We start from the raw sequence: 22,252 nt of genomic DNA, 5'->3' as shown, positions 1-22,252 counted from the left end.
TCCGCTGTGCCGTGCGTGTGATCATTGCTTGTACAGCCCTCTCACAGTGTCCGGAGCAAGTATGGTGGGTCTGACACACCGGTGTCAATGTGTTCTTTTTTCCATTTCCAGGAGTGTAGATGTAAACTGATGAAAACGACTGAACATACATGCCAATTATATGAAAAATAAAATTTTGTAAAGACTGTAAGTTGCCTCTTGAAATGGTAGGGAAATCAGACCTGAAAAATCTGAACTGGAAGAAATATTGAAGAAAGAAATTGACATATTTTTAGTCCTTAGAGGGGAGAACGCATGCTGTGTGAGTTGTATTGGCATGCCTTCAACTGTTCTGCCAAGAGGAGGAGCCACTGGCTCCACCAAAAGCTTGTGAAAGTTAAACCTTTTGTGTGTATGTCCTCCTGCCACCACTTGGTGAGTAGATTTTTTTATCCATCCATTTACATTAAACTTTTAACACAGTATTATATGTCCTGATGAATAGGTTATGACTGAATTTTAAGTTTTCAAACGTTGTCAATAATTATGCAAAATATTAAAAATCTAATTTTTGTTGCCCCTGTCTTCCTGACACTGTGGTAGGAACTGGAACTGTCATAAGAATATGTTCAAAAGGAATCCAACACCTGTCTGCCAAATGTGTACTGCCTTCCTGACACTGTGGTAGGAACTGGAACTGTTAAAAGAATATGTTCAAAAGGAATCCAACACCTGTCTGCCAAATGTGGTCAATGAAATGATCTTGATGATCCTGCTGGTGCCATGAAGTTCACAAATACATCACCTTCATCCTAAGTACCATTTGTCATCATAAACAGCAATAACATACAACCTGGTTGTATGTTGCTGCTTTTGCTACTGAGTCCTGAGTCAGACACACTGTGAAGACACATGTTGTGCATGAACCTTTAGTTATAACCGGAGAGTCTACTCATCTGCACATTGTCAGAGTCTGCTGGAGAGAAGTGATGATGACTCCTTGTGCCTGCAACAGTTTTAACGTGTTCTAGTCTACTTTTTAGCAACTCTTTGACTGATTTCACCTCATCTTTCAAAACATAGAATGATTGTATGCCAAAGATATTTTTCTGTACCCAGGTAAATAATTGAAAAGGTGTTAGAATGTGACCTTCTGTAGGGTGCTGCAGACTAGCTCGTGATGCCATGTGCTTAATGGTGGCATACATTTTTACCATGACTTGTTGCAAAAAAATTCCATTCTGCATGAATCTGAAAATCATGGTAATGCATGCATAAATTTTTGAGATTTTTACAGTTTTTGTACTGACTAGCTGCCCCATCACTGAAGTATTTTGCAAAATGTATGTGAGGCAGCTTGTTTTTCACATATGCCATGACAGTGTGAATGTGGGCATGAACTGCAATGGCATCATGAATTAAACAGTCACTAAAAACACACAGGTTCATGACAGACACATCACCTGATTCACCTCTATAGTAAATTGCAAATGGCTGGAGAGTTGCTTGACTGTTGTCCCAATGATATCCTTGGATGCCATCTTGAACTATAAATGCATAATTTTCAGAAAAGTCTAGTATTACTATAATTTCATCTTGTTTCAAATTATCCTTACAAAACTGGAGATAAGCCGATTGTGCTGTTGCTGGGAAGCTGTGTGTGGTCAGTTAGTTCATTTTTTGACAACACATTTCAACAAAATCTTCCACTGTACTTTGCTTTGTTTCAAGACTTGTGCAATCCATGTGTGTCCATTGCTTATAAGAAACAAGTTCATCCTCATCCATAAGGAGTTCACCATACAGTTTGTTATTCATGTGTTCTGCAAGATTTGCCTTACCAGGACACTTTCCACACCTGTGTATCATGTACTGGTAGGAACTGATGTCACACACTAGCAGCTTCATTGCATCTTTGTAATCCAGACCAGAATCCTTTATAGCAGCAAACATCAGCTTAGCATTTTGGTGGATCTCACATACACAAACATTGTGTGTGTGTCCCTTGCACTTACAGGCACAACCCATTTTGGCAGGAGACTGAAAAAAGATGATAAACCTATTTTGGCATTGGGATACTTTTCCTTGAATTCTACATATAGTTCTGATATATTGCATAGCAACAGTCTTTTTTGCATCTGTACACATACATTTCCCATTTTCACCGTTACATAGTCTTTTTTTCCAGGCATTATTTGGCTGTAGTCATTATTTTCATAAAACTCCGACACTAGCACCTTTATTTCTGAACTCAATTGCTTACCCTGAGCCTGCTGAAGTTGTGGAAGCACTCCTTGGGTTGCTTTTATTTTCCTAGTTTGCTTTACCATATATGTAGAAACATTGAATTCCTTTGCAGTGTAGTCAATAGACCAGTTGGAAGGTGCAAGGGTAAGAACAGCTACTTTTTTCTGACATGTGGATATGGCACATTTTTCTTTCAAATCATGCACAATTTTGTCCAAATCAGAGCGTTTCTGGCATGATTTCCTGTTCCTTTGGAGCAGATAGTTCTTACTCTTCCACCAGTGTGTCAGATATTTTAAGTTTTAATTCCATTTGAGTTTCTTGTAGTTTTCTTCTTCCATGGCTGGGCCTGTCTCTTTTTCCCAGCTTTGTGTGTCTTCATGGGAGACAAACCAAGAGCAGTCACTGAAGTATTTAACTGCTCATCCACTGTGGTTGTAGGGGGCTGATACTCTTCGTCACTGTCATGTAAATTATCGGAATATTCTTCATTTTTTAGCAGTGTAACACACCTGGAACACAACTTTTGTCCTGGTTTCATGTTAAGTCCCATGCACTGAAAGTGATTTCAATACTGATTTTATATCAATTTCTCTGAGGCTACACTTCACTGTCTTCTTATGAATCTGAAATTAATCAAAACAACTTCTTTGTAGGAAAGAATACTTATCCAGAAACACTTTCACATGATGATAACAAACACTAAAGTATCCTGGAACTGTACTTGTTGTGCCCACAGTGTGTATCCCGGATCTCCATACCAACAAATCTTGGTCCGATTCATCCAGATCATACAGTACAAAGCGAATCCCACATTTTGTTCCATGTGTTGTTTTATGACATTAAGATGTTTGTGCTCTACCAATACTGCAACTTGTTTGAACAAAAGCACCACTAGTACACTCTTCTGCCTCCATACTGACTTTCCACAACAGTACTGACCAGTCTGTACTAGAATCTTAATAACATGAGTAACCTGTAATTGTTGCTTCTTTCCTTTGTTGTCCCTGCCTACCAATGACTCATTCTGTCCGTGAAAACTACCATTGTTTAACTTTCTGTTACCTAATGGTTCCCAACAATTGCTGCAACTTTATCTGAAACAAGCTGTCTGCATCATCACTATTTCTTGCTAAATCGTGTTAAAAGAAACGTGACCTAATACATCGCTGTCAAATTTTATTGTACAGAAATGCCTTGCAATAGTAAGTTGAAATTTTGCCACATATTATATTATAGTCTACTTATGCAGTGTCTGAAATTTGGCTTGGATATCATTTGTCCCTTTTGTGCTACCACACTTAGAAAATCCATGTTTTTCAGATAATTTTTCAAATTTTTGTATTTTTGTGTGCATGCAACTCTGTTTGTGTGACTGATGAGTTATGCATGTGTTTAGGCCACATTAAGCTTACCACAAAAAAAATTATACCCTTTTTGAGTGAATTATATTTGGTATAGAGGGCACCTACAATATGTACCTTTTAACGTATTACATTTTTTGAATCACATTTTGGAATTTTTTATTTCCCTCAGAAATATGTTGTTGGTGTTTTGATTCATAGAGTGTGTTCTCTAAGTGGATGTTACTGGGTTGTAAAAATCAACTGGACTGTGCGGAATAGTTCCAAAGTTATTAAGACCTGAAGTTGGGTCTGAAGATATATTGCCAGATGTGAGTTGCAATTACTGGGTCACGTGACCTTCTTTCACAAGCTATAATTCTGGAACTAATTATCAGAGGAACTTAAAATTTTGTACATGAGTGTTCCACACTTGGTAGCATTGGTGTGCTAAATTTCAGCCAAATCTCAGACTATCAACTGGAACATTTTCTCAAATCGGTTGAATTGACATGGAATGACCCTATTATTATAAGTAAAAAGTTTGGATTCCAGCGAGGAAGAAACACTCTGGATGCAGAAAATAACTTTATTGAAAAGATATGCAAAGAATTAGATCAAAGGAGTAAGATCATAAGCATCTTCTGTGATCTTACAAAAGCATTTGATTCCCTGAATCATGCCTTACTTACCTACAAATTAGATACATACGGCATTAAGGGTAGTGCTCTGAAATGGCGTACATCATACTTGCACAAAATGGAATACAGTATCAATTTGTGCCTCAAGGATCCATTTTGGGGCCAATACTGTCCCTATTCTATGTAAATGATTTACCCGTAAATACAAATTCCCCATAAATTCTGTCTGCAGATGATACTTCTGTTTTAATTGAAGATGATGGTCAGAAAAATTCCAAGTTCCATTGTGAGCAAACTGGATACCCTACATAAATGGTTCCAGTTAAATGAGTTGAAACTGGGCATTGCAAAAATCCACATGGTACATTTCAAAACCAAACATTCAAAATGTGTGAAACTCAAAATACAATGTAACAATCAAATTATGGAAGCATTTGATACAATCAAATTCCTAGGACTAAATATGGACAAAAAGTTAAGCTGGAGTGTGTGTATAGACTTCCTATTAAGCAAAGTAAGCAGTTTTGCATTTGCAGGGCAAATACTAGCAAATCCTACTGACATGAGTGCATCAAAATTAGCATATCATAGTTATTTTGAATCTGTCATTAGATATGGTATCATTTTCTGGATATGTTCAAATAGTTCTTGAACACAAAAACTGTAGATGAAAATTATGAGATAAATGTGTGCTGCACAGCAAACAGAATCTTGTCGTGTATTATTCTGCGAATTGCAAATCCTAACTGTTCCCTCCATACACAATGATGAAGTTATAATCCACCTACACAGCAGACAAAAATCATCTGAAGACAATCATTTTAACCAAGCATACAACACAAGAAATAAAATGAATTTTATGCTGCCCACAAACAAACTGAAATCATATGCATGGGCTCCACAGTATTGGGAACGACAATATATACCAAGTCAATGGGCAAAAACATTTTTAATAAGAAGTCAGAGATTCTAAAAATAAAACTACAGCAGATTCTGTGGGAGAAATGCTACTGTTCAGTTGAAGAATTCCTGTTTATTAACATCAGGTGTTCTATGTGTATGGTGAAATTTTACCATGGTTTTGGTGTGCCTTCCATACCTGAATCAAATGATTTAGGTTATGTATCTTACAGAGACTAATAAACCACAATTCACAATAGGTCTTTGTAATTTGACCTGAACAGAGAAGTAAAAACAGTTGAATATAATTTTGTGGAGGTACCTAAAAGATCTAACTGAACTAGCAGGCTGTCAACATTAGTGTACATTAATTACAATTTTAACCAACAGTTGTGTTTCATTCATCATAGCAACACATAAAACTAGTAATTGCTTTCCATTGCTTTAAAAGTACATACCTGATCTTCTACATTTCCTCCAAAGCTGTGACATGATAACACTATTTGAGAAACCAAGTTCAAGAACTACATCCAACATATTTTGAAGTGCAGGCTTTGAAGAACGTTGGTCTCCTTCTTCTAGTTCTGCATCATAGATTGCTGACAGCAACGTATCAGGGTCACATTTTCTGCATGCAGACATCAGCAACCTGATCAACCTGAATAACAAAGTAAATGGAAACATTAAGAAAAGTATGATGGAATGACACTCTGTTTAAATGTTACTACTCATCTGTGTGAGAAAACTTAGTGCTATTTGACCAAACAATCACCTTGAAATTTAAGGACAAACAGCATAAAATTTTAACTGATCTTACAGCAGACAACATCAACCATATAACCCCTAATGTAATAGAGAATACTCGATTTAGCAATTTAGTGGAATATACTGCAATATACTTTTTACGAGTGGTCACTCTTAATTTCGCCTGTTAACACTGCCCATGGAATGAACTAATGGCTACAGTCATTTCCAATTGTCACAGATTTAAATTCCCACAGGACTTTTAGCAAGCATTTTTGAGCAAATATAGTGCTACTAAGCTTGATAAGTGATATTATCTCATACTGAATGCAGAATATCATGTTATTACAGCTTCTAGTAACTCTCAATCTGAAATTTTACCACTGTTGTTGTTGTGGTTTTCAGTCCGAAGACTGATTTGACACAGCTCTCCATGCTAGTCTTGCTCATATAAGCCTCTTCATCTCTGTTCCACTACCACAATCTATAGTCACACAGGTTAGCTGCGCGGTCTGATGTGCCTTGTCATGGTCCGCACAGCTCCCCCCGTCAGAGGTTTGAATCCACCCTTGGGCTTGAGTGTGTGTATTGTCCTTAGTGTAAGTTAGATTAAGTACTGTGTAAGCCTAGGGACTGATGATCTCAGCAGTTTGGTCCCATAGGAATTCACCACACATTTCCAATTTTCACAATCTACATCAATTTGAAGCTGCTTACTGTATTCATTCATCTCTTGGTTTCACTCTATGATAAATTCCCCCCCCCCCTTCCCCTGTCCCGATACTTCCCCCCTTTACCAAACTGCCAGTTCCTTGATGCCCTAGGATATGTCCTATCAATTAACCCCTTCTCTTAGTCAAGTTTTGCACAAAATTTCTATTTTCTCCAATTCAATTCATTACCTTGTCCTCTGTTATTCAATCTACCCATCTAATATCAGCAGCCTTCAATAGCACCACATTTGAAAACTCCTATTCTCTTCTTGTTTGAACTGTTTATCCTCCACATTTCATTTTAATACAAGGCTACACTTCAGAAAATACTTCATAACACTAAAAATTGTATTCAATATTTACAAATTTCCCTTTTTCAGAAATGATTTTCTTGTCATAGGAACTGCATTTTACATCCTCTCTACTTCGGCCATCATGTTATTTTGCTGCTCAAACAGCAATACTCATCTACTACGTTTAGTGTCTCATTGCAACTCAAATTCCCTCAACATATATTTAATTCAGCTACATTCCATTACCCTTGTTTTACTTTTATCGATGTTCACATTATAATCTCTTTCAATAAACTATCCATTCTATTCAACTGTTCTTCCAAGACCTTTGATGTCTCTGACAGAATAACAATGTCAGCTGCAAACCTTAATCTTTCCAATCCACTGTTGGGATTTTCCACTATAGCTCCAATGTCTGACACATTTCCATTACTGTGCTTTCTGTCTAGATACAACGCTCGAATTTTGCTAGGTGCTTGGCAGCACTTAGTAGGAAGCTCTGGTGACTCAAATCGTGTTACATTTTCTCATCTCTAGTAGGATAATCTCCGGTAGAAAATATGTCAGTGGTGATGATATTGCCAGGTGGCTTTCTGAAGATGCTAAAGACAAAGGATTTATTACTGAAAGTGACTGGGAAGAAACATCCAATGTGTGCAGTGTTCTGTGGGATAGTGAATCAAAATCTACTGGTGCAGTGGAAAGTGATGAAAAGAAACAATCTGTAGCACATACCTGGAAAGTATACTTGGATGCTGATGGTGATTGCATGATGTTTTCTTTTTCTGTCATACAAACAGGTTTCACCATTACTCATGGTGTTTGACCAAAATCCAATATTTCCAACTCTTATTCACTGAGAATTTCATTAGAGACTTTGTGAATGCTAAAAATATGTATGGTGAAGAAAAGATACAGAAAGTCACTCAATTAACAAAATGGTCTATGTGGCACTCATTGAGGGATGTTTCATTAGAAGAGTGGAAGGTTTTTCTGAGTATAATATTAAACATGGACTTGAATTTGAGAGCAGAATTAGTTGATTATTTTACAGAAGACTGGCTAGAACAAATTCCATTTTTCAAGGATGTTTTTCCTCATCTCCACATTTTTCAGATATTTTGGATGCTGCATTTAGTTCCACCTGTTACAGCTCAGTGTGTCAATACACATGAGGGAGCAAGGTGAAGAACATTAGTGAGTATATCCACAGCAAATGCAAAAAACTTCATGAAAGGTACCAAAAAGAAATGGGCTATGGACGAGACCATTACAGGATTTAAAGAAATCCTATGAAGTAGGGTTTACAAGTTTTCTCTCTGCATGATTCAGAAAATGGTCATTTTTTTCTCACATTCGATATTATGGAAAGACAAATACAGGAGGACTAGTCAGCTAGGCATGAAATTCAAATTCAAAGAAGAGAGCAAGACCATCGTTGTCTGACACCAAGGGAAACTAAATGAGAAGGTGCACTTTATAATGCAAAATAAAAAGAAAATCAAGCAAGGATAGCATGGTTTGCAGCACACGCAAGGCAAAAGAAGGAAGCAGAGAAACAATCTTCTGCTGTGAAACATGCAATAGGAAGCCTGGTCTCCACTCTGAAGAATGTTTTAAGAAGTAAAATACAGAAAAAATTATAAACAATCACAAACAAAAATACCATATGTAGTTTTAAAAACTAGTGTAAAGGAAAATAAAGATGTTCCCCTGACCTCAAACAGGATTAATGTTTTCTAGACAGAAGTATAATAACCTGTAATCCATCACATCCTTATCCGCGTAAAATAAGTAAGAGTTAGGGAGAATGCACCGAGTAGAAAAATTGGGTTGGAAAGGGTTTATATTTTTATTTCTCCTCCCTTAACTTTAATTAACTCTCCGAATTTCTCCTTGGTTTCATTTACTGTTTGCTCAAAGTACAGACTGAATAACACTGGGGATAGACTACAACCATGTCTCACTCCCTTCTCAAATATTGCCATGATTTCATATTTTTTTGACAAATATAACAACAGTCGAGTTTCAGAACAAGTTGTAAATAATTTTCTGCTCCTTGTATTCGAACATTATGAATGACAGAACATTATGAATTACATTGAAGAAAACAATCTATTGACACACAGTCAGCAAGGAACTGGAAAATATCATTCTTGTGAAATACAGCTATCTCTTCATTTACAAAAAGTAATGAGTGTTATCGACAAGAGATCTTCAAGTGATTTCATTTTTCTAGATTTCCTAAAGTTATTAGACACCATTTCTCACCAGCAGCTTTTAATAAAACTTGTGCCTATGATTGATATAGCTGTGCAACTAGATTTGTGATTTGCTATCAGAAATGTCACAATTTGCAGTAGGATGGTTCCTTTCAAAGGGCACAGCCAATTTCCTTCCGCATCCTTAACAAATAATCTGGGCTTGTGCTTTATCTCTAATGGACTCATTATCAACAAGACATTAATCCTAATCTTTCTTTCTTCTAGTTGACAATAATTAACAGAAAGTCATCGCATCGAATAAAACTGAAGTGTTATCCAAGAAGGAGTTATAGACACTCTGCTGTATAGACCCTAACCTATACAATTAATTTTGGAAACAATCTGAGCAGCTCTCTTAGATTGTTTACAGATGATGTTTACCATGAGTAAAATCATCAGAAGATCAAAACTAACTGCAAAATAATTTACACAAGATACCTGTAGGGTGTGGGAAGTGGAAATTGACTCCAAATAATGAAAAGTGTGAGGTCATCCAGGTGAGTAATAAAAGGAATCTGTTAAATTAGAGTTACACGATAAATCACATAAATGAACAAGTGAAACTGGAATGATCACAATGAAATGTTGTGGGGAAGGCAAACCAAAGCTTGCATTTTATTGGTAGAACACTTAAAAGATGCAACAGATCTTCTAAAGAGACTGCCTTCACTATGCTTGTATGTCCTCTTCTGCAGCACTACTGTGTGGTATGGGATCCTTACCAGACAGAAAACTGACAGAGGACGTTAAAAAGTTCGAATGGCAGCCCATTTTGTATTATCGCAAAGTAGAGAAGAGAGTGTCTTAAATATGATATGCAAATTGCAGTTGCAATCATTAAAACCAAGGCATCTTCCATTGCAGTGAGAACTCTTCATGGAATTTCAATCATAAACTTTCTCCTCTGAATGTAAAAATATTTTGTTGATGTCAGCTTACATAAAGAATAATTATCACTGTAATAAAATATTAGAAATCAGAACTTGCATTGAAAGATTTAAGTATTCCCTTTTCGTATGCACTGTTCAGGGTGGAACTGCAGAGAAATGATCTGAAGGTGATTCAGTAAATGTCCTGCTAAGCACTTGAATGTGAGTTGCAACACAGTCATGTAGGTAAAGATATAAATGTATTTTACCCTACTACCTGCAAAATTTCACAGTATGTAGTCTAGTGAGCACTGTCAAAGCTTTCGGTAAATCAAAAGATATTATAAATGCGGATTTGTCTCTCTTCAACCTGCCTTCTAGGATAGGTCATAGGGTCAAGTACTGCCTTGCATTTTCCTGCAACTTTCTGAGACCCAAACTGACCTTCCTCAAGCAACCATGACTTATTAAAGAGATGGTTCAGAAGTATTCGCACTTGTCAGCACTGCTTTCTTGCCAGTCTTATATATGTTGTACAGCTAGTGGAATAATTTTGTCGTGGCTGGCTCTTCCAAAGATCTCAGTAATTCTGAGGGTATGTTATCTATTCCTGGGGCTCATTTCCACTTAGGTCTCTCAGTGTATGCAAATTCTTCTCGCAGTCTCATATCTACCATCTAATCTAGAGCTACTACCTCTCCAATTTTTATAACATATTGCTGAAGCTTGTTTCCCTTATACAGACTCCATATATATATATTTCTTCCCCCTTTGAACTTACCCTTTCTTGTGTGGTCCTGCCTTCCTATCTGAGCTCCTGATATCCATACAGCTGCTTCTCTTTTCTCCAAAGATTTCTTTAATTTTTTGTATATGTGGAACCTATCTTTTGCCTCATGAAACAGGCTCCTACAGTTTTGTATTTGTCTTCTAGCTTTTCTTGCTTTGCCATTTTGCACTTTCTGTCTCATTTTTTAAAGTTTGTGTTCTATTTACCCTGCTACATGCAGCATTTTTTATTTTCTCCTTTCTTCAATGAAATTCAGTACCTTTTGTGCTTTCCAGAGTTTTCTAGAAGGCCTTGTGTTTCTACCTATGTGATCCACTGCTACCTTCCCTATTTCATCTCTCAAAGCTAACCATTTATCTTCTATTGTTTTCCTTTCCTCTGTTCACTCCAACATTGCCTAATACTACTTCTGAAACTCTCAACAATCTCTGGTTCCTTCAATTTATCCAGGTCCCACCTCTCTAATTTCCTAACAATTTCAATCTGCAGTTTATAACCAATAAATTATGCATGAAGTCCACATTTTTCCCTGGAAATATTTTACAGTGCAAAAAGGGGTTTCAAAATCTCGTGTCATATCATTATATATTCAATCTTAAACCTTACAGTGTCCCTAAGTATTTTCCACATATACAACATTCTTTTACAATTATTACAATGATGATTAAATTATGCTCCTTGTAAAATTTACCTGGTGGTTTGTTATCCCTTGTCCCTATTCTTAAGTGTGTTGTAAAAATTGTGTTTAAGTGCCTAATGTTGCCATTGCGGTGAATAGGAGAATTACTTCTGTGTCTGAAAGATCTTGTTATGTTTAAGTTTCACAGAAATATTTGCTGGTGCAGCTACGATCAAGCCAAGTGCACCACAGTGTCAAGTTGGGCGATTTTGTGGTGATGTCTGAGATTATTTTGGCAGTGTGACTGCAGGTTCGTCACTGCCAGAGTCCACCTCACACCAATACAATGCAGGGTATCTCTGAAAGCTTAATGTACTTTTAATAATAATAATAATAATAAGTACTCATCAATATGATCAAAGTCTTCATCATTACAGTTGGTGGTGGATGTTTATTGTAATTTAATGATTCAATTATAGGACATTAACAATACACCCCTGATACCAATACAGGTTGTTTCTCATAGACAATAAATCAGAATCTCTCCACCTTAAACAACAACAACTGAATTTAGCATGCACAATAGATTTCAAAGTGCATAAAATGTCACTGTATGTAATTATTATCTCTGGTTAACAGGTATTCACTTCATCAATGTATAAGTATAATCAAATAACTGTTCATTCACTTGTGATAAAGGTGATAAAAAAATATTATATAATTGTGATATTCCAGCAATTTCCTCTTTCATTCCTTTCTTCCAGTCCATGTTCTTCTACAATTTTCCTCTTTTCCTTTTCTTACTAATGAATTCTAGTCACTCATCACAATCAAATTTTTATCTCCCTTAACTATCCAATAATTTTGTTTATCTCATCATCACACATTCTTTCAATCTCTTCATCATCTGTGGAGCCAGTTGGCATATAAATCTGTACTTTTGTGGTCTTTGCTTCATATATCTTGGCCATGGTAACACAATGACTATGTTGTTCATAGTAGTTTACTCACACTCATATTTTCTTTTTCATTATGAGGCCTACTCTTGCATTACCCATACCTGATTTTGTGGTGATAAACCTGTGCTGATCTGGCCAGAAGTCTTATCCCTTCTGTCACTTCACTTCAGTAATGAGTTAATAAAGCCACTGCAACATTTAATAAACAGCTCTTTCAGACAGGGATCATTTCTTGACTTGTTAAAAGTCACTGAAATAAGACCAGTGCATAAAAAGGGAAAAACTACTGATGTACAAAATTATAGGCCTATTTAATTGACATTAGAACTTAGTAAGTTGTTGGAAAGGCTATTTCTTGATCAAATGGAATCATTTTTCTCTAAGTACAATATATTAAAAAGTTCTCAACACGGTTTCAGGAGGGCAAGTCTACAATAAAAGCCATAGCCCCATTTATTCAAGCAGTACTGAATAAACTTGATGATGGAAACAAAGTTATTGGCACCTTTCTAGACCTATCTAAGGCTTTTGATACTGTAAATCACTCCATTCTTCTACATAAGTTAGAAACTTATGGGGTCAGATGAGTGGCATTAGATTTGTTAAGATTGTACCTTGCTGACAGGAGACAATGTGTTAAGTTGTATCATACAACCGGGGGACTTATACAAACAGTAAAATCATCTTATAAAATTCTTAACTGTGGAGTCCCTCAGGGAAGTATTATTGGGCCTTTTCTGTTCATTGTGTACATCAATGATATAATAATTCAAAAAAATGCAGACCTTGTGAATTATGCTGACGACACCTCGTTAATAAGCTGGGGCCCTACAAAACAGCTAGCAGTGCAAAATAATATGAAGAACACTAGCCTCATCACAGAATATATGGCTAAAAATAAATTGGCATTAAATAAGGAAAAGACAATTCTAATGGAGTTTATGCTAAATTACAAATCAAGACAAGTGGATACTGAGCCAGAGTTATCAATTGAAACAATTGATAAACATAAATTCCTGGGTATTATAGTTGATGAACATCTTACATGGAAGGAGCACATCAGCTACATGTGTAAAAAAATCTCGTGCAATACCTACCTACTTAAACACCTTTCTAGCATAATAGCGTCACCAGTCTTAAGACAAATATATTTTGGTATTATACACTCCCACCTACAATACGGTATTGAGACTTGGGGCGGGGCACCAACGGTATACATGGATAGGGCTTTTAAGCCCAGAATAGAGCAATTAGGATAATAGTGAATATTAGTAAACGTCAATCCTGTAGAGAATACTCAATTAAGCATAATATACTAACAGTGTATTCATTATATGTTCTAAGGACTATGCTGTTTGTAAAAGAAAATATGGAGCACAGTATAATAAATAGTGATATGCATAGTTATAATACAAGGAAGAAAGAGGATTACCACATTAAATTCAGAAATAAAAAAGCAACTGATCATAATCCATTTTCTGCTGGAAGATTTTTTTACAACAGACTGCCAAATACCATAAAAATGTTAAAAGGAAACATATTTAAAATAAAATTAAAGCAGCTGTTAATTGCTAAATGTTTTTACTCCATCAAGGATTTTTAATGTTGTATGTACTTTATTTCTACTACTAAACTATTATTATTGTTCATGTATGTACTGACTGACTATGTCCACGACTGTAAAAGTTATTATGGACAAATAAACCTTTATTATTATTTCTATCTTTTCTCAGACGTTATGTCTGGTCAAAAATGGAAAGTGACGTGGACCTTGATCAAGCGTGACTTCCTTTTATCTGTACGATATATGTTATATTGCATTTAGGAACTTTCAGGTAATTGAACATGTATCAATAATTACGGATTTCTGTAGTTGTATATATAAGTTTGGATGTAGCTGTATTGCATTGATGTACTAGTGGATATTGTGTAGTATGACTCCTGTAGTTGATAGTATAATTGGTATAATGTCAACTTTATCCTCATGCCACATGTCCTTGACTTCCTCAGCCAGTTGGATGTATTTTTCAATTTTTTCTCCTGTTTTCTTTTGTATATTTGTTGTATTGGGTATGGATATTTCGATTAGTTGTGTTAATTTCTTCTTTTTACTGGTGAGTATGATGTCATGTTTGTTATGTGGTGTTGTTTTATCTGTTATAATGGTTCTGTTCCAGTATAATTTGTATTCATCATTCTCCAGTACATTTTGTGGGTCATACTTGTATGTGGGAACGTGTTGTTTTATAAGTTTATGTTGTAAGGCAAGCTGTTGATGTATTATTTTTGCTACATTGTCATGTCTTCTGGGGTATTCTGTATTTGCTAGTGTTGTACACCCGCTTGCGATGTGATCTACTGTTTCTATTTGTTGTTTGCAAAGTCTGCATTTATCTGTTTTGGTATTGGGATCTTTAATAATATGCTTGCTGTAATATCTGGTGTTTATTGTTTGATCCTGTATTGCAATCATGAATCCTTCTGTTTCACTGTATATATTGCCTTTTCTTAGCCATGTGTTGGATGCGTCTTGATCGATGTGTGGCTGTGTTAGATGATACGGGTGCTTGCCATGTAGTGTTTTCTTTTTCCAATTTACTTTCTTCGTATCTGTTGATGTTATGTGATCTAAAAGGTTGTAGAAGTGGTTATGAAATTGCAGTGGTGTAGCCGATGTATTTATATGAGTGACTGCTTTGTGTATTTTGCTAGTTTCTGCTCGTTCTATAAAGAATTTTCTTAAATTGTCTACCTGTCCATAATGTAGGTTTTTTATGTCGATAAATCCCCTTCCTCCTTCCTTTCTGCTTAATGTAAATCTTTCAGTTGCTGAATGTATGTGATGTATTCTATATTTGTGGCATTGTGGTCGTGTAAGTGTATTGAGTGCTTCTAGGTCTGTGTTACTCCATTTCACTACTCCAAATGAGTAGGTCAATATTGTTATAGCATAAGTATTTATAGCTTTTGTCTTGTTTCTTGCTGTCAATTCTGTTTTCAGTATTTTTGTTAGTCTTTGTCTATATTTTTCTTTTAGTTCTTCTTTAATATTTGTATTATCTATTCCTATTTTTTGTCTGTATCCTAGATATTTATAGGCATCTGTTTTTTCCATCGCTTCTATGCAGTCACTGTGGTTATCCAATATGTAATCGTCCTGTTTAGTGTGTTTTCCCTTGACTATGCTATTTTTCTTACATTTGTCTGTTCCAAAAGTCATATTTATATCATTGCTGAATACTTCTGTTATCTTTAGTAATTGGTTGAGTTGTTGATTTGTTGCTGCCAGTAGTTTTAGATCATCCATGTATAGCAAATGTGTGATTTTGTGTGGGTATGTCCCAGTAATATTGTATCCATAATTTGTATTATTTAGCATGTTGGATAGTGGGTTCAGAGCAAGGCAGAACCAGAAAGGATTTAATGAGTCTCCTTGGTATATTCCACGCTTAATCTGTATTGGCTGTGATGTGATATTATTTGAATTTGTTTGGATATTAAGTGCAGTTTTCCAATTTTTCATTACTATGTTTAGCAACTGTATCAATTTAGGATCTACTTTGTATATTTCCAATATTTGTAGTAACCATGAGTGGGGTACACTATCAAAAGCTTTTTGGTAATCGATGTATGCGTAGTGTAGCGATCTTTGTTTTAGTTTTAGCTTGACATGTCACCCCTGCATCTATTATTATCAGTTGCTCTTTACATCCTCGTGCTCCTTTGCAACAGCCTGTTTGTTCTTCATTTATAATTTTGTTCTGTGTTGTATGTGTCATTAATTTCTGTGTAATGACTGAAGTTAATATTTTGTATATTGTTGGTAGGCATGTTATGGGGCGATATTTAGCTGGGTTTGCTGTGTCTGCTTGATCTTGAGGTTACAGATAAGTTATTCCATGTGTAAGTGTATCAGGGAATGTGTATGGGTCTGCAATGTAACTGTTAAATAATTTAGTTAGATGTGAATGTGTTGAGGTGAACTTCTTTAGCCAGAAATTTGCTATTTTATCTTTTCCAGGGGCTTTCCAATTGTGAGTAGAATTAATTGCTTTGGTGACTTCATGTTGCTAAATTATCACATCAGGCATTTGTGGTATCATCTTGTATGTGTCTGTTTCTGCTTGTATCCACCATGCATGCCTGTTATGTTGTACCGGGTTTGACCATATGTTGCTCCAGAAGTGTTCCATGTCTGTTATGTTTGGTGGATTGTCTATTATAACGTGTGTGTTATCTATTGTCTGGTAAAATTTCTTTTGGTTTGTGTTGAATGTTTGGTTTTGTTTCCTTCTATTTTCACTTTTTTTGCATCTTCTAAGTTGTTTGGCCAATGCTTGTAATTTCTGCTTCTTTTCATCTAATTGCTCTATCGCTTCTTGTTGCGAGATTTTACCTAACCTTTTTCGTTTTTTTTCTGACATTTCATTTCTTATAAATTGTGTTAGCTGTCCGATGTCTTTTCTCAATTTTTCTATTCTGATCTGTAGCCTGTGTTGCCATGCTGGTTTTGTGGGTTTCTTCTGTGTGTTGGTTGGTTCTGATCTCTGCCTAGTGTGTATATTTAGTGTAGTGAGTGCTCCTATATAAACCAGTAGTTGTAACTCTTCCATAGTTGTGTTTTCATTTATTTTGTTGTGTATGATTGTGTTGATAGTTTTTATTGTTGTTTTGACTTGTGGGTTATTTGGCAGTCTATGCAAGAATGGTCTAATGTCTGTATTTGTGTCTTTGTATTCTATATATGTCAGCTGAAATTTTTCTTCTATATCTAACATGTGTGTTAGTTCGAGTTCTATTTGTGCTTGTTCTGGTGGCTGTCTTAAGATTTCGTTTTCCTCTGATTGTTTAATTGATGCGTGTTGTTCTTTGTTTGTTTGCTCTGGGATGTTTGAGTCCATTACTGTATTTTCTTCTTCTTCTGATTGCACATTATTTTGTTCCAGTATTTGTTATACTTGTTGTTTGATGTTTTCTAATTCTGACTGGGGTATCCTGTTATTTTTGATTATTACACGGATCTGATCAGCTAGTCGTTGTTCTGTTAAAAATTTTAATTCTGGGTATCTGATAATAAATGTTGTGTATACTTGTGATCTGTATCCAGTTGTGTTGGTTCCTAGCTTTGTTGCTTGGTAATAACAGAACATGAGGTGTCGATTAACTTCATCTGACCATCTCATCCTCTGTCTTTGTTTTCCTTCTATGGTGGTTGCAGGAAGCCTGTCTTGCAAAACACCTCTATTTGGATTTAAATCATTCTCCAGTTGGCTAGCAGTGTTGTTACCATTGTGGGCAGGCATAGGGTTCAAACATCGTCCCCGACCATGACGGATTATTATTATTATTATTATTATTATCATTATTATATAACTTTAACCCATCCATTTCTCTTTTTAAATTTTCTAGCCTACCTATCTGATTAACATTCCATGCTCCAATCTGTAGAACACATTTTGTCTTTCCTGACAAAGACATCCTCCTGAGTAGTGCATACTCAAAGATCTGAATGATGAACCATTTTATCTTCAGATTATTTTAACATACAGAATTTCATCACCCTAAAGCTACATAGCAGAGCTGCAGTTTCCCCTCACTTCCAGCCATCTGCAGTACCAGTGCAGCATGGGCACAATGACTAATGTTACAAGACCAGACCTGTCAATCACCCAGACTGTTATCCCTGCAACTACTGCAAACATGACTGCCCCTCTTCAGGAATCATGGATTAGTCCAGCATCTCCACAGATACTCCTCTGATGTGGTTGAATCTATGGCACAGCTAGCTGTATTGTTAGCCACAAGCCATCCCACCTTAGTAAGATCCATCGTTCATGGAGGGATTTTACCAATATTTGTGTGAATAAAGAGAATCATATGGAGAACTGATTTCCCTGACCAAATCACTATTTGTAATTACTAACACCACTCAAAAACATTACTGTGTCAGCACCATCTGTTCATACACTGCAGACAGCTTGAGGCATATATTTTGTATCAGCATATACAGCCATAAGTGAATCCAAAACAGCTCCCTGTGTAATATCACCTCCGGATATTTAAAATTCACATTCCACATTGTCAAGTGCATGATAATCTGTTACTGAATTTACTAAAACTTCAAGAAAAGATCAACATTGTCCAAGAATACGAGAAAAACGAAAACTAAATATAAAATAACAACTCATATAAAAAGGCCTTTGACGTGATATTTAGTGAAAAGACAGTACTGAGATGTAGCCATAAATACACTGAATACAATTTCATACAAAAACAAGCAATTGTTCAGGAAATGTATATACAGTCTTTCCCACAGGAAACGTGACTGACTTTTATAGTTGGGTAATTAATGCCATCTGTGAATGGATGAATGAATTGACTAACACAGTATTTTAAGTACCTTATATTTTAAATTTAACAGTGCTGGCATCACAGACTGCTCAAAATAACAGTAAGTTTTGAACTTTGGTTGTGAAAGGAGCGAAGGAGCAATATATGAATATCAAGTTTTGTTTTCAGTTGGGTAAAAGTGGCACAGGCACTTTTGAAACAATACAGACTGTTTATGGTAGTGAAGCAATGAGTTGTAAAAATGTTTTTAAGTAGTTTTCACAATTTTGTGATAGAGAAAGCAGTGAAAATGATCCATGTCCAGTAGCATCATCGACAATATGAGTCAACTATTCAAGAAGTGGTTGAAACGCTTTGAGGTGATTATTGTGTACCTACAAGGTTAACTGATGAACTCACTAGAATTCCTAAAACAACAATTCCTAACACTCTAACTCAATGATGATCAAACAGATTGCAGAGTCGAACATTGCAGAGACATGAAAAGATCAACTGCTAGGGACCCAGACTTCATGTCTTGCATTGCAACATACAGTGAAACACATCAACAAAAATAATTAATTTTTGAAAATATAATGTAGCTGGATAGATAAAAAATATATACTGATCAAGCAGTGGCAGGAGAACACACATTCAAAGGTATTTAAATTTGCAACCTTTCAGAACCTGTGGCTCCTTCTCCTGGCAGAAGGGATGAAGGGGAAGGAAAAGGTCAAGGAAATGTGGAGAGTTCAGAGAAGTCACGCAGAACACCATGTCAGGAGAGACTCACTGAATGGGATGAGAAGGAAAGACTGATTGCTGGGGACTGCTCCAAATAAGATTTGGAAAACAGAAAGCTTATTAAAGTTGGAAGACAAATATGCAAGATAGATATTACTGCAAAACATAATCCACAAGTTAACAAGAGTGAAGAGCAAAGTGCATAGTATGTCATAGAGATGGAGGGGGGAGAGGGTAATAGACAGGTCAGAAAATGAAAAGAGAGTAAAGAATGGAATAGTTACTGTGAAGACTGAGACTGAACAAATTAACATAAATTAAGGCCATGTGGGCAGTGACAACTAAGGACATGTAACACCTGTGGAGTTACAAGAAACTAGTGTCTGGGGGGAAGGTGGCATGTGTGATGAAACAGGCATCAAGGTCATGACTGTCATTTTGTAAAGCAAGCTCTGCACAGGATATTGTGTGTTGCCAATATACACCTGCCGCCTATGTCCATTCATCCTAACTGATAACTTGGTAGCAGTGATGCTGATGTAAAAGGGTGAACAGTATTTACATAACAGCTGGAATATGACGTGTCATTCATAGGTGGCTCTGCTTGTTGACAACATATGTTATGCCAATTACAGGGCTGGTGTTGTGGGTGGTAGGAGTGTGCACAGGGCAAGTCTTGTAGTGGGGACAGTCACAGGAGTAGGAGCCACATGTAAGAAAATGAGTGCAGAAGGAAAACAGGGTCTAACAAGGATATTGCGGAAATTGGGAGAGCGATGAATATCAGACAGAATGGACCTCATTTCAGTGGTATTGGCCACTATCTGGTCGGCCACACTTTCAAATACGTGCACTGCCAGTTATGCCACTGCATTTCCTACAGCCACCACCACAGCATGAGGATGCTGCCATGAACGATTATCCTGCTACCAATGAGATGCAAGTATCCCTTCTGGAGCTCTAGCAGCAGGTGTACTTAAGTGTGAACATTCATGCACAGAGCCCATTTTGTGTGTTTACCAGTTGAATAACATTCACAGACTTTCATACGGGCCAGAGCTCTACATCTTCTGAATAGACACAGTACTGAAGAGTGACAGATTTATAGATCTTTCATATCTGTTCATATTTCTATATTCAAATCTACTGTTGGCAACTGATGCAGCAGCAACGGCAACAAAGTTATGTTTTATTTTTACTATTTGATATCAGATGTAGAATAAACTAATACATGAATTGTCTGTTTATGAACAACATCTGCTCCTCACTCCTGTATCCACTAAAGAACCACACAGTGTGCAAAGAAGACATAAGAGACTGGCAATGAGCAAAAGGAAATTGGAACAAGAGCTTTGCACCCTGGAGCAGGACAATCTTTCCTTTATATTGAATTCTTTTTATTGTGTGTGTGCATATATTAAGCTAAAATATTTAAGTTGAGATATTTAATGAATCATGTCAAGGCAGGGAGAGAAACATCTAAATGCTGAGCAGCATCTAACATCTCTTGTGCAGTTTCAGAGTAAAGAAATAACAGAACTGCTGTCAGCAGTTTCTTTTCTTGTACAAGCCCAAGCAGCCCAGCAGCATAAGGCACTAGAAGCTAAGGAAGAAATTCAGCTACTGCCTGCACCATTTCAACAGTCTGACAGTTCGGTGATGCGAAGGAAATATAGAAAGAATACATAACACAACTGCATCAACATCTTAACACCTACAAAATCACAGGTGAATCACAACGTGCATTTTTCTTTTCATTTGTAGGAGTGTACACCTACCACCTCCTAGTGAAATTATTTCCTCACAGCGAGCCCCAAGCTTGCCACTAGAAGGTCATAAATGCAACATTAGATGAATTTTTTTAAGGTCAAATACACATTGCTACTGTGTAGTATACATTTTTCTGCACACAATGTCAGTTCTACAAAGAATGAATAGTGGAACTGCAGGGCATGACTAAGACTGTAAATTCAATTGTGTCTATGGAGTAAATTATCAGGATGAAATGCTTTGTGATGCTATAGTTCATTGTCTATCAGATCAGAAATTGAGAGCCGAAATTCTAAAGCATCGTAACCATAGCCTCAGTGAAGTGCTTAAAGTTACTGACCCATGAGAAGTTCAAGATTTAGCCAAGCAATATTTCTGTCTATCCATTGTCACTTCACGTGAGACAAACAACCCATGCTTCAGCCATAGCCCCTATTTCAGCAAGTCAGTGGTCGTCACCATTAGTCATAATTCACGAGCCAAATGGGAAGTTTTGTCTTGGTGCGGATTTCAAATACACAGTAAATTCACAGACAGCCACTGGTTCCCACCTGCTCCCATGTATAGTGTGGTGTCACCGTCAGACACCACACTTGTTAGGTGGTAGCTTTTAAATCGGCCGCGGTCTGGTAGTATACGTCGGACCCACGTGGCACCACTGTCAGTGATCGCAGACCGAGCGCCACCACACGGCAGGTCTAGAGAGACGTACTAGCACTCGCCCCAGTTGAACAGCCGACTTTGCAAGGAACGGTTCACTGACAAATACGCTCTCATTTGCCGAGACGATAGTTAGCATAGTCTTCAGCTACATTTGCTACGACCTAGCAAGGCGCCATAGCTTTAATAATTAATAGTGTGAAGCATGTATCATCAAGAGCGATGTTCTACAAATGTGGATTAAAGTTAAGTATTCCAGAAGCTACGTACTTTTCTTTATAGCATTCATTACGTATCCTGTTTCAGACCTCACGCCAGCCTGCGTGAGTTTAAGCGCGTGCCTTTCGGCTTCCTCTCATTGTGTCTAGGCCGTCTTGTCTAGACACA

At 36.6% G+C, this 22,252-nt stretch overlaps 1 protein-coding gene across 3 annotated transcripts in view; it reads right to left on the bottom strand.

Annotated features, from left to right (window-relative positions):
• Window positions 1–22,252, bottom strand: part of LOC124784441 (ankyrin-1-like) — a 310,421-nt gene that overhangs the window by 74,320 nt on the left and 213,849 nt on the right. For all 3 annotated transcript variants that reach the window (XM_047254101.1, XM_047254102.1, XM_047254100.1), the window contains one exon: window positions 5,569–5,768. In XM_047254101.1, the coding sequence (XP_047110057.1) occupies window positions 5,569–5,768 (200 nt within the window). The remainder of the gene's footprint in view (window positions 1–5,568; window positions 5,769–22,252) is intronic.

The sequence above is a fragment of the Schistocerca piceifrons genome, chromosome 1 (genome assembly GCF_021461385.2).
Source record: "Schistocerca piceifrons isolate TAMUIC-IGC-003096 chromosome 1, iqSchPice1.1, whole genome shotgun sequence".
Lineage (NCBI taxonomy): Eukaryota > Metazoa > Arthropoda > Insecta > Orthoptera > Acrididae > Schistocerca > Schistocerca piceifrons.
The sequence above is the reverse complement of the archived record's forward strand: the minus strand, read 5'-3'. Positions and strand labels throughout refer to the sequence as shown.